The 14,890-nt window shown below is 47.7% G+C and overlaps 1 protein-coding gene across 3 annotated transcripts in view; it reads left to right on the top strand.

The window, feature by feature from the left end:
* The window catches only part of Zfhx3 (zinc finger homeobox 3), a 628,106-nt gene that overhangs the window by 595,981 nt on the left and 17,235 nt on the right, over positions 1-14,890 (top strand). For all 3 annotated transcript variants that reach the window (XM_026778321.1, XM_005345704.3, XM_026778324.1), the window contains 2 exons: positions 4,362-4,495; positions 4,700-4,900. In XM_026778321.1, the coding sequence (XP_026634122.1) occupies positions 4,362-4,495; positions 4,700-4,900 (335 nt within the window). The remainder of the gene's footprint in view (positions 1-4,361; positions 4,496-4,699; positions 4,901-14,890) is intronic.

Genomic DNA, 14,890 nt, shown 5'->3' with positions numbered 1-14,890 from the left:
TTTCCTGGTGGTCACACCTCTTCCTCTCCTCATGTTGATGGAGAACTGTTGGCTACATGCAGAAATTATACAAAGAGTTCTAACCCAGACTTGCTAGGGATTGGATTTTATGTCCGAGGTCAAGTGAGGGAGGGGCTAGCGTCAGATCTTGGTCTGACTCTGAGGAGCAGTCTCCCCAGACTTTCCAGTACATACAGGAGATGAGTACATGCTTGTCTTCTCTCTCTTTCTTCCTCTATCTCCCCCTTCTCCCTCCGTCCCTTCCTCCCTCCCTTCTTTTCTTTTAAATACAGGACTTGGGGAGCTGTGTGGGGTGTCTAATGTCCACTTCCGGGCAGATTTTATTTAGTGATAATGTTAAGTCGTCCTGGGTAGAAAAGATAAGCTGGAAGTTTGTGTACCTGTGGGTCTAATATTTCGTACATAGCCAGACTATTGTGTTTCTGGGAAGAAAGAGGACTGAGGGAGCCCATGTGCCGATTTGATTTGATTTTTCAAACCCTTTGTAACAGCTCTAGCTCTCGGTGGCAGAAGAAGCTTTAGGATCCCAGAGCAGTTGGGGGTTTATGGGGAGAGAAGGGCAGCAAAGATCCCCACCACCACCACACCAAGGGAAGGAATACTAGCTTCAGATACGAGAGTTCTCACCTCTGCCCCCTCACCAGACTTCCTGTGTTCCAGTTGAAGGAAAAGGATGGACTCTTTGGTCCTTCAGGGAAGCTGAGGTTGCCCTGGTGTTTGCTTTTCAGCTCTGAGAGACTGAGCTGGGCTGGGTGGTCTCAGTCTCATTGCCCATTCATCCACACTGTTGAGCAGCCAGACAATCGTCTCTTCTCCTAGCGGGGTGGCAAGTGATGGAGGCCTTTAGTGGGTCGGTCGTACCATTGTCCCATAGCAAACACACGACTGGGCAGGGATGGGCACCAGGAGTAGCACCTGTATCTTGGTTGCCTCTGCTGGAAGGAGGCTCTCTTCTTCTCGCGGAAGTTCTAATGCCTTACCACTTAGGGATGAAACAAAGGGCGCAAAGAGGATGACTTGGAACAACTAAGCTTTAAAAGTATTTTCAGGAATTCTTTGAGAATTTCATACAATGTATTTGGATAATATTCACCCTCAACTCCTTCCTTTAGCTCCTCTAAGATCCAACTCCATCTCCCACCCCTCCCAACTTCATGTCCTATGTTATTATTTCACCTCATCATCGTCATCATCATCATCATCCCCATTCCCATTGACTCCAATCTGTGCCGTCTGTGTACTTCTGGGTATGAGGCGAAAGCAAAACAGTATCTTCTGGACATGATAGATCCACCGCAGCCATGAACACACAGCAGGTGTGGTTGCCGCCGCAACGCCTGTTCAAGATGCAGCCGGTCAACATTCTAGTAGGGAATGGGAAGAAGCTCATGAGCTCCCATCCCCAACTGAGAAGCTACGGGCAGCCAGTTTTCTCTAACAGTGGGGGTCGGGGGTCAGCCACCCTGCAACGGATGGGCAGCAAGCCTGTAAAGAGCATATCATCGGTGGCTTCCGCTCACCGTCTGTAGCGTGTACTTGAAGAATAGTGGGGTGGGGGGTGGATGAGGAACTTGCTCGTGGCCGAAGGAACTCTTGCAGCTGGGGAAGTGTTCGTGCTGGGGCTGTGACACTCCAGGGCCTGCTGGGGGCCAGGAGCTGGGAAATGGGCCACAGGGGACTATGTTACAGCACCCAGTTAATCAGCAGCCAGTCCATCACATCAAATATCCAGCCGTCATGTATCACCTTTCAGCTGAAAACGAATAACTCCCATTAAGAGCAGAATGGGTTTGAAGTCGATCCGAGACAGATTAAAATACTGTTATGAATCTGTGCTGGGAGGAGGAGGGGGGGTCTGTGTGTAATATGCCTGCCCTTGTACTTTTTGAATAATAGATGCCCCACAAACTTCAGGAGACCAGGTTACCAAGATACCAGGGTTAAAGGTCACAAAATATACATTCTGGGAAGAGCCTCAACTTCCTGGAATATTTCTTGTATTTGGCAATTCAAAAAAAAATTTATGGCCTTATGATTTCAATGAATAAAATTTATTTTTAAGAATAATTTATTATTGAAGTATACAGTTCAGTGGGCAAAGGCACTTGCCAACAAGCCTCACAACCCGAGTTCAAAATCCAGGTCCCCCATGTTGGAAGATGAGAACCAGCTCCAGCAAACTGCCCTCTGGTCTTCACTTACACGCGTGTGCATGATGCAAGCATGTGCCCCCCCACACACACAGACACAATAAGTAAAGAAAATTTAATACAATACAAATTTTTAAGAAAGCACACCTCTATAATGACAGTACCTTCAGGTCCACAGCAGAAGCGGCTTCAAGGTCAAATATAAAGGGAAAGTACATGTCAGATAACAGAGTGAGACAGAAATCTCTTTTACCGGAGTACACCTTGGGCTTTCTAACACAGTGACTTAATGCTGAGGCATATCGTTTGTAATGGCAGTGATGCACATTTTCAGTTTTTTATATAAAATTATCTTTTTTTTTTAATTATTTCAAAGAGCTTGCAGATGGAAAGCATCGGCAGCCACTCACACAAGCTCTTGCCCAGACCCAGTCCAGACATGGCTGTCAACGTCACAGTTGGAGCAGCCGTTTTGAAGCTGTGTGCGTGGTGGTGGTGGTGGTGGTGGGGGTTCACTTCCTACTTTTGCTGTCGATTGCATTTTCTGCTCTTCGCCGCTACAGAAGGCTGAAAAACCCATAACAGAGTTAGAAATAGAAAGACGGGTAGCTTTACACCCTCCATGGCGATGAATGTGTCCTTTATCTGCATCCTGCCCTTCGTTATGTAATGTCTACCTTTATTATTCTCTTTCCCGCCTCACTCTGTACCTGCACATACATCTGTTCACATATATTCACATACAGGTTACAGGCTCGGATCTGCATGTGAGAGAGAATGTATAGCTTTGGTTTTGAGATTGGATGACTTTGCTTAATATTACACGGTCTAAATCCATCTATTTTCTTGTGAATTTTGTGAGTTCCTTTTTCTTTGGCGATGAATCGCATCCCATTTTATATATGTACCTTATTTCCATTGTCCATCCACCTGCTCATGGACAGCTAGGTTGGTTCCATTCCCTTGCTTTAGTGAACAGCCAGCCATAGACACCAGGATGCACACACCCCGGTGGTCAGGTATGGACTTGTCCGGGTGTGTGCCCAGGAACAACTAGCTGGGGCATACGGGAGTTCTACTTTTAGTTCTTTGAGGAACCTCAAGTTGATTTCTCTTTGAGGAACCTCATTTCCGTAATGAATATATTAACTTACAACCTCACCACTGGTAAATATGGATTCCCATTTTCTGTTTTGTTTGGGGTTCGGTTTGGTTTTTGTTTTGTTTTTTCCGTACTGCTTTAAGCAATATTGTGGGAAAAGTGGAATTTCACATACTTTGTTGGCAAGGAGGATTTGGATGAGCAACCCAGCCACAGAGGAATCTGTTTGCTCTAGAGGAGCCCTTCTTCTCCCCATTCAACCTTGAGCCCAGTTATGTCTTCACCAAGATCTCCTAGGTCCCTCTCTCTGCTTCCTGCAAATCCTTCTGCCAGCCTTTCTGTCCCTACTATGTGATATTCAAGCTTCATGTGCCCTTCTGCATATATTGTCTGGGGGCCTTGTTTTGGCTTTTAGCAGCGCAGGCAAGGGCAATAAGGCTTGTAATGGTTTGTGAGCCGGAAGGGCACTGGCCTCTTTCCAGCCATTCTGAAGACCCTGAGCTTCTGCAGAGCTGCTTCAGTCAGCCACACCTCGAGGCCACGCCCTTTCTCGCTGCATTCCTCAGTTACCTACCCCCCAAAGCAAACCACTGAACCTGGATTGAAGTGTTAACATGTTAATATGCAGCTGTCCACTGAGCCTGTGGCAATGTCGTGATCCCCAGAAGTGCGACCATATAGTTGGGAGCACATAGCTGTTCAGTTCTATGGTGTATCTGGTCCTCAGGCTGGTGAAGCATTTGGTGAGACTTCACCACCTGTCCCTTTCTCCCCAACCTCTTATGCGGCAGGCTGTGATTAGATAGTGGGACGTTGGAAGAGACTGAATTTAGACCAGCCTGACACCAGGGCCCTTTACTGAAGTTCTTTCCTTCTCTGTTCAACGTTCAGTTGTTAAGGGAGTAACAGGAATTCACGGGGCAGGGTGGGGGTGAGACGGGGAGAAACACACAGGACTTTCCCAGCGTGCATGGTAAGCCATCCTTCCTGTGCTATCCCAGAGTGCAGCACAAGCCCCCTCCAGATGACCTGCTCTGGCTGCGGTATTGCATCTTATACTTTTTCTTTTTCTTTTTTTTTTTTTTTAGTGCCGTCCAGTCAGGCAGAGAAGGAGTTGACAGAGTCTCCTGCAACCTCCAAGCGCATCTCCTTCCCAGGTAGTTCCGAGACTCCACCCTCTTCGAAGAGGCCAAAAACATCAGAAGAGGTCAAACCAGAACAGGTGAGGCCAGAGGGGTCTGCCTTCGTGGGGGAGGGCTTTAGGTGCTGCATGGGGTGCCGTAGATGTTGATGGGAGTGAATGCTGTTTGGGTGTGGTTATTTTCGATGTTGGTGGGAATGAATTTCATGGTGCTTGGGGAAGGACCAGACACCATTCTGGGAGGGAACAGAGGATTCAGTCTGAGTGGCGGGTGTGTCCCCACAGATGTACCAATGTCCCTACTGCAAGTACAGCAACGCTGACGTGAACCGGCTGCGAGTGCACGCCATGACACAGCACTCGGTGCAGCCCATGCTTCGCTGTCCCCTGTGCCAAGACATGCTCAACAACAAGATCCACCTCCAGCTGCACCTTACCCACCTCCACAGTGTGGCCCCCGACTGCGTGGAGAAGCTCATTATGACGGTAAGGTGGCCTGTGCTTCTCCTTCCTTCAGAGGTCAAAAGCCAGGTAATCACATGAGCAACATCTGTCTGTTGGCCAAGAAAGCCAGGGTGAGGGAATTGTTCTAGTTCCGTGACCAAGGTTTTGCTGTTCTCATCTTGCACTTGATGTCAGTGTGGCAGGGTTGTGGCCCCGGTTCAAGAGGTCATTGTTCAGTCTCCAGGTCTTTATTGCATGGTCTGTCTGGCTCCCCCATTCATTATGACCTTTCTCACCCTCAAAGCCAACTCTATTTGAAGAATTTTGACACATCCCCATGAACAGATGGGGAAACTGAGTCTTAACAAAGTCACTCAACCCCGTGTGTCACTTGTCAGCTGAGATTCAAACCCACGTGTTTCACTTCTGGGTATGAAGCTGGAGTGTGGGACCTTCTCAAGTTGTTCTCAGAGGAGGAAAATCATCCATTTGGCTATGACATGACATGCTGGTTCATGAGTGTAGGCTTTACATCTGGACATGGGTCTGTTGTGCCCGCGTGCATTGAAAGGCTAACTCTTAATGGCCCTCATGGACATGGCCGAAAGATCAGTACTGACCATAGTGTGAAAACTTTAAAACACTGTACCTGGTAGCAATGTCATACTTTCGGCTATGCTAGGACAGCTAGGAAAGTCCTTTCTGGTCACTGTGGGAGAAACAGCAGAGCATTGGTCCAGCAGTGGGAGAACAAGCCGACACAATTGATGGTTCGTGTGGAAATTCCCAGAGACGTAGTCCATTCTGAGGCCCATGTTGAACGGGCAGGTTGGAGGCCCATCACTTTGAGGGCATCTCCAATTCCATTTGGTTATGTAAAATTAATGAGTCATGTTGTGTAAGGATGTTTGGTCGTGATGATTGACATACCAAGAGAACAGGAAACAGCCAATGGAAAACTCTAAAATAGCATAGGCTGAGCTTTCAAGCGTGAATTTACTTTCCATGGGCATTTTCAGATAGGCTGGCAAATCCCAGGGAAAGATTCTCTGTAAGTGGATTGGCTTTTCCTCCTGGGTAGGCGAGGGTTTCTGCATGGCAGGTTTCCCAGGCAGTTCCCACCAGCTGTGGAAATAAGAAGGGCTTTTCCCGGGCCTCATCTCACTTTCTGCATGCCTAGAACCCTGGGAACTGAAGGAACAAGAAGAGGCATGGGAAATAATCATTCTCTTTACTTAGCTACATTTTTCTTCTGCTTGGACGGTTGTTTTTGTTGTTGAATATGAATCTAGTATAGCAACTATGGACCTGAAGTAATCTCCATGCCTCGTATACATTAGATAATAAAATATAGTTTTTCCTCCCTCTACTATGTAAGTTGTATTCCAGATACTCAGTGTTGTTCATGTTTATGTTTTATTTATTTTGGTGTTTCAAGGCAGGATTTCTCTGTGTAGACCTGGGTGTTCTAGAACTCACTTTGTAGACCAGGCTGGCCTCGAGCTCACAGAGATCCTCTGCCTCTGCCTCTGGAGTGCTGGGATTAAAGGTGTGCACCACCACCAGCCAGCTTAGGTGGTCCTGTTTCATAACAGAACCAGAAAGGCAAATTTTAAGTGATAATTTTCATGATCGCTATGAATCTTTGCCAGTGGAATCTTCAAGGGCAGTTATCACTGCGGTGTTGCTTGGGTCCCACTCTCTCAGGTAGTTCTAGACATTACCCACTAAATAGCACTCTGTTGAGAAGTGATTTTCAGCCTTTTAAAGAGCAATGAAAACAAGCCCACAGCCACTCCAGCTTGCTCTGAGCACACTAAAACTCAGTAAGCCCTGTTCCGGGCCCTCCTGGTCACAGTGAGCAGATACAAAAGCATGCATGACAGTGTCAGGGAACACGCGATACCCTGGGAGAAGTAGCTGCCTGGCTTGTTCTCGAACCCCCGTTGGTGAGATTGTGTAGGAGAAACCACTGCCTCAAACCCTATACTTTGCATAGAAACCCCACGTGCCTCGTTTTCCAAAGACAATAGAGATGTTTTCTAGACGTTTCTGAGAAGTGTGCAAATTATGGGAAACAAGCTGGTTCCAGGAAATGAGTTTGCTGGTATCGGTGGGTAATAGATTGTGAAGGGAAGCTGAAAGTCGTAGGATGCATGAGAGATGCGAGTGTCTAAGTGCCTCCCTCCACTTCAAAGCACGGTGTGGGGGTGCTTTAATGTGCCGCTGTCTGCCTGGGAAGCCAGAGTCGTGTTGCCCAGGGACCGGTTCTTCCCAATCGTGAGGATGGTTTCACAAGTGATGTGTTTCCTTCTCCATCCCTAGCAGATGAACCACGAGTACTGAGGGGGTCTGCCGCCAATCTCTAGGGTGAACCCAGAATCCTCGTTTATGACGAGGCTCCTAGTCTTGGCCCGGTGCCAGAGCTGTTCTTGTGAAAAGTTTGGTGTTAGAACAGAATTTGCAGTCGTTCCTCAACTAAGTGATGCTAATGAACCTGTGGCTGCAAATCCTGTCCCTGAAGGGTATTTTACAGTAATTTTATTAGAAAATTGGCCCTGGGAAAGTATTGGTTAGGCTTCCTGACAGTTTATCTGTTTGTGCGTAGCCAAGTGGAGCAGGCACTCAGAAAGCAGTGTGATGAGGGTGTCCCTTCACCAAGTCAGCCTCCTGGGTTTCCCGTGAAGGGGTAGCCAGCGTGTCTGCTCACTCAGCCTCCAAGAGGAGGAAGTCGTGCCGTGTCTCGGATCCTGGACAGCAAGGCAAACGGCAGTGAGCAGAGCAGCTCCAGCAGGCAGCTTTGGCTGCAGAATAGGAAACGCTGGCAAAGGCTTCCAGATGCACCATCTCCCGGTGGATGCAGGACACAACCAGAGTATCTAAAGCTAGGCATTCTGAAGAATTTTTATTCAGTCCCAGGAAGTGGCTTGTATTTAGTTTCAGTCCATCTGAGAGTAAATTCTGCCCTGATAAATGGAAGTAGGTGACTTTGTGCGCAGTGTCTTTCCGTTCCGTTGTAAGTGGAGAGTGTTTTGAGGAGGCTTCATTTAATAATACCTTATCAGACAGCTTTCAGGAACCTGCAGTGTCTAATATGTCTGTTGCTATGGTAACAGCTGCTTGCTTATGCTCTGCATCTCATATCTATGTCTTCCATGGGTCCCCTTCTTTTTACTGATGAGAGGGCTTGGAAAATGCTCTCGGCTGGCAAGGTTTGCAGCCCCGGCCCTCCACTGTGGAAGCCGCACCCACAGCCCCTCATTTCTGCGTGGCCTGGTGGCAACAGCCCAAAGAGGATCTTTTTACCGAGGATCTCTCCAGCTGCGGAATGAGACAAGGGCCCCTCTCTGCATTTGGCTAGGCAACCCCCACCCCCATGTTGATTTCAAGAAACCAGGTCTTATTCCCAGACCCGCGGAGGCTTCAGATTGAGGGAAACTGTGGCACTTCTACCCTGTCCCTGTATTTTCCTTCTTTGGGGGTGGAGGAGGATGAGCACCTAGGGACACGTGTTTCTTGGCCCTAAATAAGAATGGGAAAGACCACCCACCAGGCATTTCAATACTCTTAAATCATTCTAATTGATCAGTGTCTTCTAAGTGACAGGACATAGCCCTGGGTTCCTAGATCATTAATATGGGGACATTTTCTTTGTTCCTTAATCACTTAACAAAATGGGACCTCACAGCTGCAGTGAGGCTGAGCCAGGAACACCTTTTCCTGTAGCCCTCCCTCTTCCTTAGGGGTGCTGCTAACCTGCTGTAGACCTATCTGCTGTTCCTGTAGCCCTCCCTCTTCCTCCTCTTTCTTGGTCCACCATTATTCCGTGTTTTATACACGCCCAGATGTCCCTCCTGTGTTTCTGGCCCTGCCTCGCCTGGGGTTTTCTCTCAGCCTCTCTTCTGGGGACAATAGTTTTGTCTCCTGTGATCTTTAAACAGCATCTCTGACTCTCTCCACTCCATGCATGTGGGGATCTCAGGGGCAGGCTCCCCCCTCCCCCACAAGGGGGCTCTTCTGCTCCCCCTGGCCCCGGGGCTCTCACACCCACCAGCGCATCAGCTCTTTCACTGTCTCCGTCTCAGAGGAAGGTAATGAAAATAATCGGGCTTCATTAATTCCAAGCCCTGTGAGATGATAGCCATTTGGAGCCTGTTTGCCAATTAGATGGTCTAAATTAGAAGTGACCTTGGTATATTGCCACTGCCTGCCTCTCGGGGTCTAATGAAGCTATGCTCTCCAATTCTTTCTTCCCCAGCTCTCTCGTCTGTGTATACACACATGCACGTGTATAACTATTTGTGTTTCTTGTCCCCCGCCCCTCGTCCCCCACCTCGCCACCCCCCCTCGTCACCCCCTCGTCACCCCGTCTTAGCAGCCTTTCTCATTCTCAGTTTTTAAATCTGGCTCTGGTCTATGTTTTTATTCTGGTCTGCATAAATGTTAGTGTAGCCTACAGTTTTGTTGGGGTGTGTGTGTGTGTAGGTCTTAGGCGTTATAAATAACTCTATAAACAGCCATGTAGGAGCCATTTTGGAAGGGAAACGGGTGGGGAGGAGGTGGAGGGGCTGGCCAGTGAATTCAGAGGTACAGGTGGACAGAAAAGTGCAACCCAGTGTCCTCTGGCACAGTAGGCCAGCGGCCGTCCAAAGCAGTAGATATTTCAAATAGAAGCCTTTCAATGCTTCTTGAAGAAGTGATAAATATTTGAGGAGATGAATATGCCAAGACCCTCATTTGATCGGTACAGAGTATATGTGTTTTGAAACGTCATGTTGAGCCCCATACATTTGTACAGTTGTATATGTCAAACTGTTTTGAAAGTAGGCCAGGTGGTACACGTCATTTCCATGCCAGCACTCAGGCAGGAGGATTATGAGCTGGAGGCTTGCCTTGGACTACGAATGGCATTCTGTATCTTAAAACAATAAAATTTGACAGTATGCTATTATTTTTAAGACGACCCATAGACAGAGACAAGGTCCCGCAGAGACTGCTGCCGTGTCTCGCCTGCAGTGAGAAGGACGTAAGGGAGGGGCTGCTCTCAGGCTCTGCTAAGTTTTAAGCTCATGCCTAGTTGAGACAGAGCCTGTACTTCATTGACCAGGACAAAGAGGGTGACTCAGTCCAAGCCTCGGGAGATCTGTCCTAAGGCTTCTAGTCTTCTGCCCTCTGTCGTGTTGGTTTCCACTGAAGAGTGATGGCTTTGAGACTTACCTGGAAATCTAGGTCTTGGCAAATCTACCTGTCACCTGGGTAGCTACCCTTTCAGAGGATGCTCTCTCAGTGAAGACTGTCGCCAAGTTCCTCAGGGTTTCTGAGACGATAGCTCTATGTTCAGCGTATGGAAGGTGTTGATTATATTGATCTAACCTAGGCTCCTTTTCTTGAGGTAGTCTTTGTTGTAAAGAGGCCACTTGTTTGTTTCCCGGCTGCCCGGCAGCTCAGACCCAAAATAATCACACAGAAACTGTATTATTTAAAACACTGCTTGGTAAGCCAGGCGGTGGTGGCGCACGCCTTTAATCCCAGCACTTGGGAGGCAGAGGCCTGCGGATCTCTGTGAGTTCGAGACCAGCCTGGTCTACAAGAGCTAGCTCCAGGACAGGCTCCAAAACCACATAGAAACCCTGCCTCGAAAAATAAATAAATAAATAAATAAATAAATAAATAAATAAATAAATAAATAAATAAATAAATAAAACACTGCTTGGTCTGTTAGCTCTAGCTTCTTATTGGCTAGCTCTTACTTATTAATTTAACCCATTCGAGTATCTGTCTCTGGTGGAGCTACATGGCTTCTCTCTGACTCTGCCTCCTTTCTCCCAGCATTCAGTTTAGTTTTCCCCACCTACCTCTATTCTGCTCTGTGAAGGGCAAAGACAGTTTCTTTAATAACCAGTGGTATTCACAACATACAGAGGGGAATCTCACATCAAGCCTTAACAGAGTGATGGATTTCGTACTATGTAGACCTTCAACACCCATGACCTGCCAGCTGGTAAATCTGTCTGACCACAGTTTTCCCAAAGAAATGACAAGCAGGAGCAATCTCCTCAAACTGTTGTGGGAACCAGAACTCCTAAGACCCTGGGTATACAGGATGCATCCTTGATTCTTTGGGGTCCACTCACCACACTGAATCTTGAAAGGGATTTATTTACAATCCAAAATACTGAACTAGGAAGAGGTTAGACATAGGTATAGTCATGAACTATACCTAGTCTAGTTGGCCGAGGGAGGTTTACCTGAGTCCGTAGATTTCCCATTAGGGAACCTTTGGTTCCTTGACATTGTGTGAGGTACTCTGTGTTCACAAATGTTTTTCCTGGAGGCTGCAATTTTCACTGGACGTCCTGAGAGGTTGAGGTCTCCCAGGCTACTCTGGGTGGTGCGCTCCTTGGGAGCAGGAACGCTGTCTTGCCACTGCATCTCGCCGGCAGAAGCAGAGATTCCGCCTGGTGGCTGGTGAGTGGAAGACAAATGGCCAACCAGAGTCAGCCAAGGCTCTTCAAGACTGCCTTGGAATTGCCTCTTGGCTTGATGTGACACCCTTTGGGTTCTGCTGTTACATGAGAAGGGAGGATTGAACTTTAGCCTTGGAGTTGGACGCCCCATTTCTCTTTCCAACCTTGTCTGTTCACTTGTGAGGGAGATTTTAAAGCCTCTGCTTCCAGATTTTCAGTACCTACTTCTCAGCCAATGGTTTCTCCCAGCATTCCCTTCACCTCAGCATATTCTGGAATATACTTAATTTGGCCCAGAAGAGATGGGAAGAAAGCAGAGGGTCATGGCCCAAGCCAGTCTTTTGGGGAGTAATGGCTCAACTGATTTTTTTTCTTTCCTAACCAGAAGAACTCTGTCTTAATGTTGAATCTGTTTAAATATTCATGGCCAAGAGATGTGACTTAACGTGTTTGGTATTTCTACATAGGCAGGTATCATAGTTCCTGGTGCTGTACCAATACCACGACCAAGAGCAACTTATGGGAGGGTGACTTTATTTTTATTCTTACTATGGCTCCATCATGGCGGGGAGGCATGACAGCGGGCACGGGAAGCTGAGGGGTCACAACCACAAACATGAGGGGGGAAGGGAATAAGGGAGAGAGAACAGAGTGGGATAAAGCAATAAATCCTCTAAGCCCACCCCTAGTGATGCACTTCTCCCAGCAAGGCTGCACCTTCTCAGCCTCCAAACAGCACCAGTAACTAGAGACAGAGTGTTCAGATATGTCTGCCTACAGGAGACTTTTCTCATTCAAACCACCACAAAATGGTCATCAGAAAAAAAAAAATCAGTCCTATGTGCCTAGGTGTCGGAGCTGATTGCTGTACTGGCCGTATTTGGAGGTGTGGATGGGTCTGGAGGGCAGACACTTGAGGAGGAGAAGAGGTGGCAGAGAGCAAGACGAGATGTATTTATGTGTGGCCTGCAGAAAAGTCGGTGGTGGGGTCCAGTTATCGCAGGGTCTCAGAGATGTGGCCATGTGTAGAATGGCTGCTGTGCTTGGGCCATGGCCAGGTTTGACCTGCTGTACACCCAATGCTTTGATGCACCCGCTGGGAGAGAAAGCCCTCCCAGATCTTCACTCTGCATAGTTGAGGGACTGAGATACTAGGCCCACAGAGACTGTGGCTGTGACCTTCTGAACCTTCGGTGCAGTCCAAGAGCCAAATATGATTGGAAAACATTGGCGGCCAAGGTGACCACTGAGGGATGCAAAGCTCTGGAAACTGAGAGAAGAAGGAAGAGACACAGGCCTGGAAATACTAACATTTGGGAACTGATGGGGGCCCACGGGTGATCTACACAGTGAGGCAGCTTCCTCATCAACCCTGGTTCAGACGCACGCGCGCGCGCACACACACACACAGACCCTTAGTTCCCTTCAGGGATCTTCCTCTTTGCCTCCTGGGGATTCCTTGCCTATTAAATTTTATATGCCGCCTCCCCAGGACAGGTTAGGCATAGTGCAGACGAGACTAGGCGTGTAGATAAAAGTCACTCCTTAAACACACATGGGGCAGGAGTTCCAGGTTTGGAGGCCAGATTAAGATGCGGAGGAGCACGTGAGGTTGATGATTATATTTCGGGGAGAGTTAATTGATGGAAGGTGAAGGCAGACAAAGAACCGCTGCTTACTGCCTTCTTGAATCCCAATCAGGAATTATGATTAAAGTCGCAGCGAGACAACAGAGGGCTGATGAATTGGTGTCTTTTTTTCCCCCTTTTTTTGCCGTCATTCACACTTGATTGACTTCAACCTTTCAAGTGCAAAAGTCTCTCTTTTCCATTATTATTCATAGCCATCTGAGTTTTTCTAATTAAAGTGTATGAAAACAATTACTGATCCGTCGTACTGAGTCTGCGAGAGGGGTTGTCTGCCTTACTGTAATGCCTATAAAAAGCCCACAGTTTTCTATAATGATGTGCAGCTGAGGTGTTAGATAATTTTATTCTTTTTTACTCTGTAGGGCTTTTTTTTTATTTCTCATGATTCATTTTTCATAATTCCTAAAGATCCCCAAAAAGGACTGATCCTACAGCTACAACTGAGAAAAAAGGTGGTGGTGGGGGCTCTTTTCCCCCTCCCTTCCTCCCCCTCTTACCCCCAACCTCGTGCTCTCCCTCGGCTGAAGACGATAAATTAATCGGTGACCTTTCACTCCTTGGATTCCCGCTGGACTCACCGACCACACTGGTCAGAAATGCTTTCTATTAAAAAGAAAATAGATGGAACGAGTTTGGCAGTCTCCACTCCACCCAGGCCCACGCAGCAGCAGCTCGCTCTAAGCAGGTGCCACAGGCGTGTGTGCAGCGCAGCTGTCTGGGGGTTGGGCCCGTGCCCCTCACATTCACCTACAATACACGTGCTCTTCCTAGCACCGGGCTTCTCAGGACCCTTCCTTCTCTGGTTCACCTGTTGCTTAAGGGGCTGAAGAAAACTGTCACACACCTAAATGTGACCTCTCTTTGGTTAATGGTCACAGTTGTTTGGGTCTCCTCTACTTGTAGAGCCTTGCTGACACTAGAGAACACACCAGCCGCTATTTGAGAAAGGCTGGGATCTTACAGTCATTAAAATATCTTTTAAATATTAATTTTAATCAAAACTCTAAGTGAAATTATTCTTGCAGCAAAGCTTTGTCTGATTGGTACAGCAGGGCCTCCAGGTGGGACCTGTTACCATGTTACTTCTCCCCCAGTTGTCAAGTTAAAGACCGTTTCTAATTCATTTGGAATTGTTATTGCTGCTGGATTTTCCTGCCTCGTGGCAGGCAAAGAAAAAATACTCTTATTTTCCCCCCTTTTAATCTCGAGAATGTCACACGTGTATACAATGAGAAATGATCATATCTACTCCCCCTTTTGGTCCTCCAACACACCATCCATGTCCTCACTTAGCACGCCCCTCCCCAGTGAGGTAGGTGATCTACGGGACCCACCTCAGACTTAGCTACGGGCATGGGTCATTACTGGGAAAGGGAGAATCATTTGATTTTTTTTTTTTTTTTTTTGAGGACGTGGCCTCTGGTGGGTTGCGCATGCAACTTAGCGAGATTGTTGCTTTTTAGATGGAGAGCCCTTATTCCTTTCCCTGGGTACTGAAGGCCTGTGATAAGTTGTTGGGACTGGCTTCTGGCCACACAGCAGGGAGGCAGAGAAAAAAGTCTGAGGATCTGACCTAAAATGTAGCTACTTAGATCAGGGCTAATTATGGAAATGCTCCATTAGGGGCTAACAGCCCAGTCTCAAGGTCAGGGAGGGTGCCCTGTTGTAGAGCGCTGTGCAGAATTAGCTGGATGGCTGGGATCCTGGGTACAGGTTCCCTCCGATGCTGTGGACTTTAGGCACAAAGGCTCTGGATGAAATTCTGACTTCAGTGAGTTACAGAGAATGCTTGTTTGTGCGTGCTCTTGGCTTGTAAAGAGTTGTGGTGTTTCCTGGAAGATGTGCCGGTGTGTCTGCTTGTCCTAACCTCCTCCCTCCTGGAAGATGTGCCGGTGTGTCTGCTTGTCCTAACCTCC

The sequence above is a fragment of the Microtus ochrogaster genome, chromosome 4 (assembly GCF_000317375.1).
Source record: "Microtus ochrogaster isolate Prairie Vole_2 chromosome 4, MicOch1.0, whole genome shotgun sequence".
In the NCBI taxonomy this organism is placed as follows: Eukaryota; Metazoa; Chordata; class Mammalia; order Rodentia; family Cricetidae; genus Microtus; species Microtus ochrogaster.
Note: the sequence above shows the minus strand (reverse complement) of the source record. Positions and strands in the feature narration are given on the sequence as shown.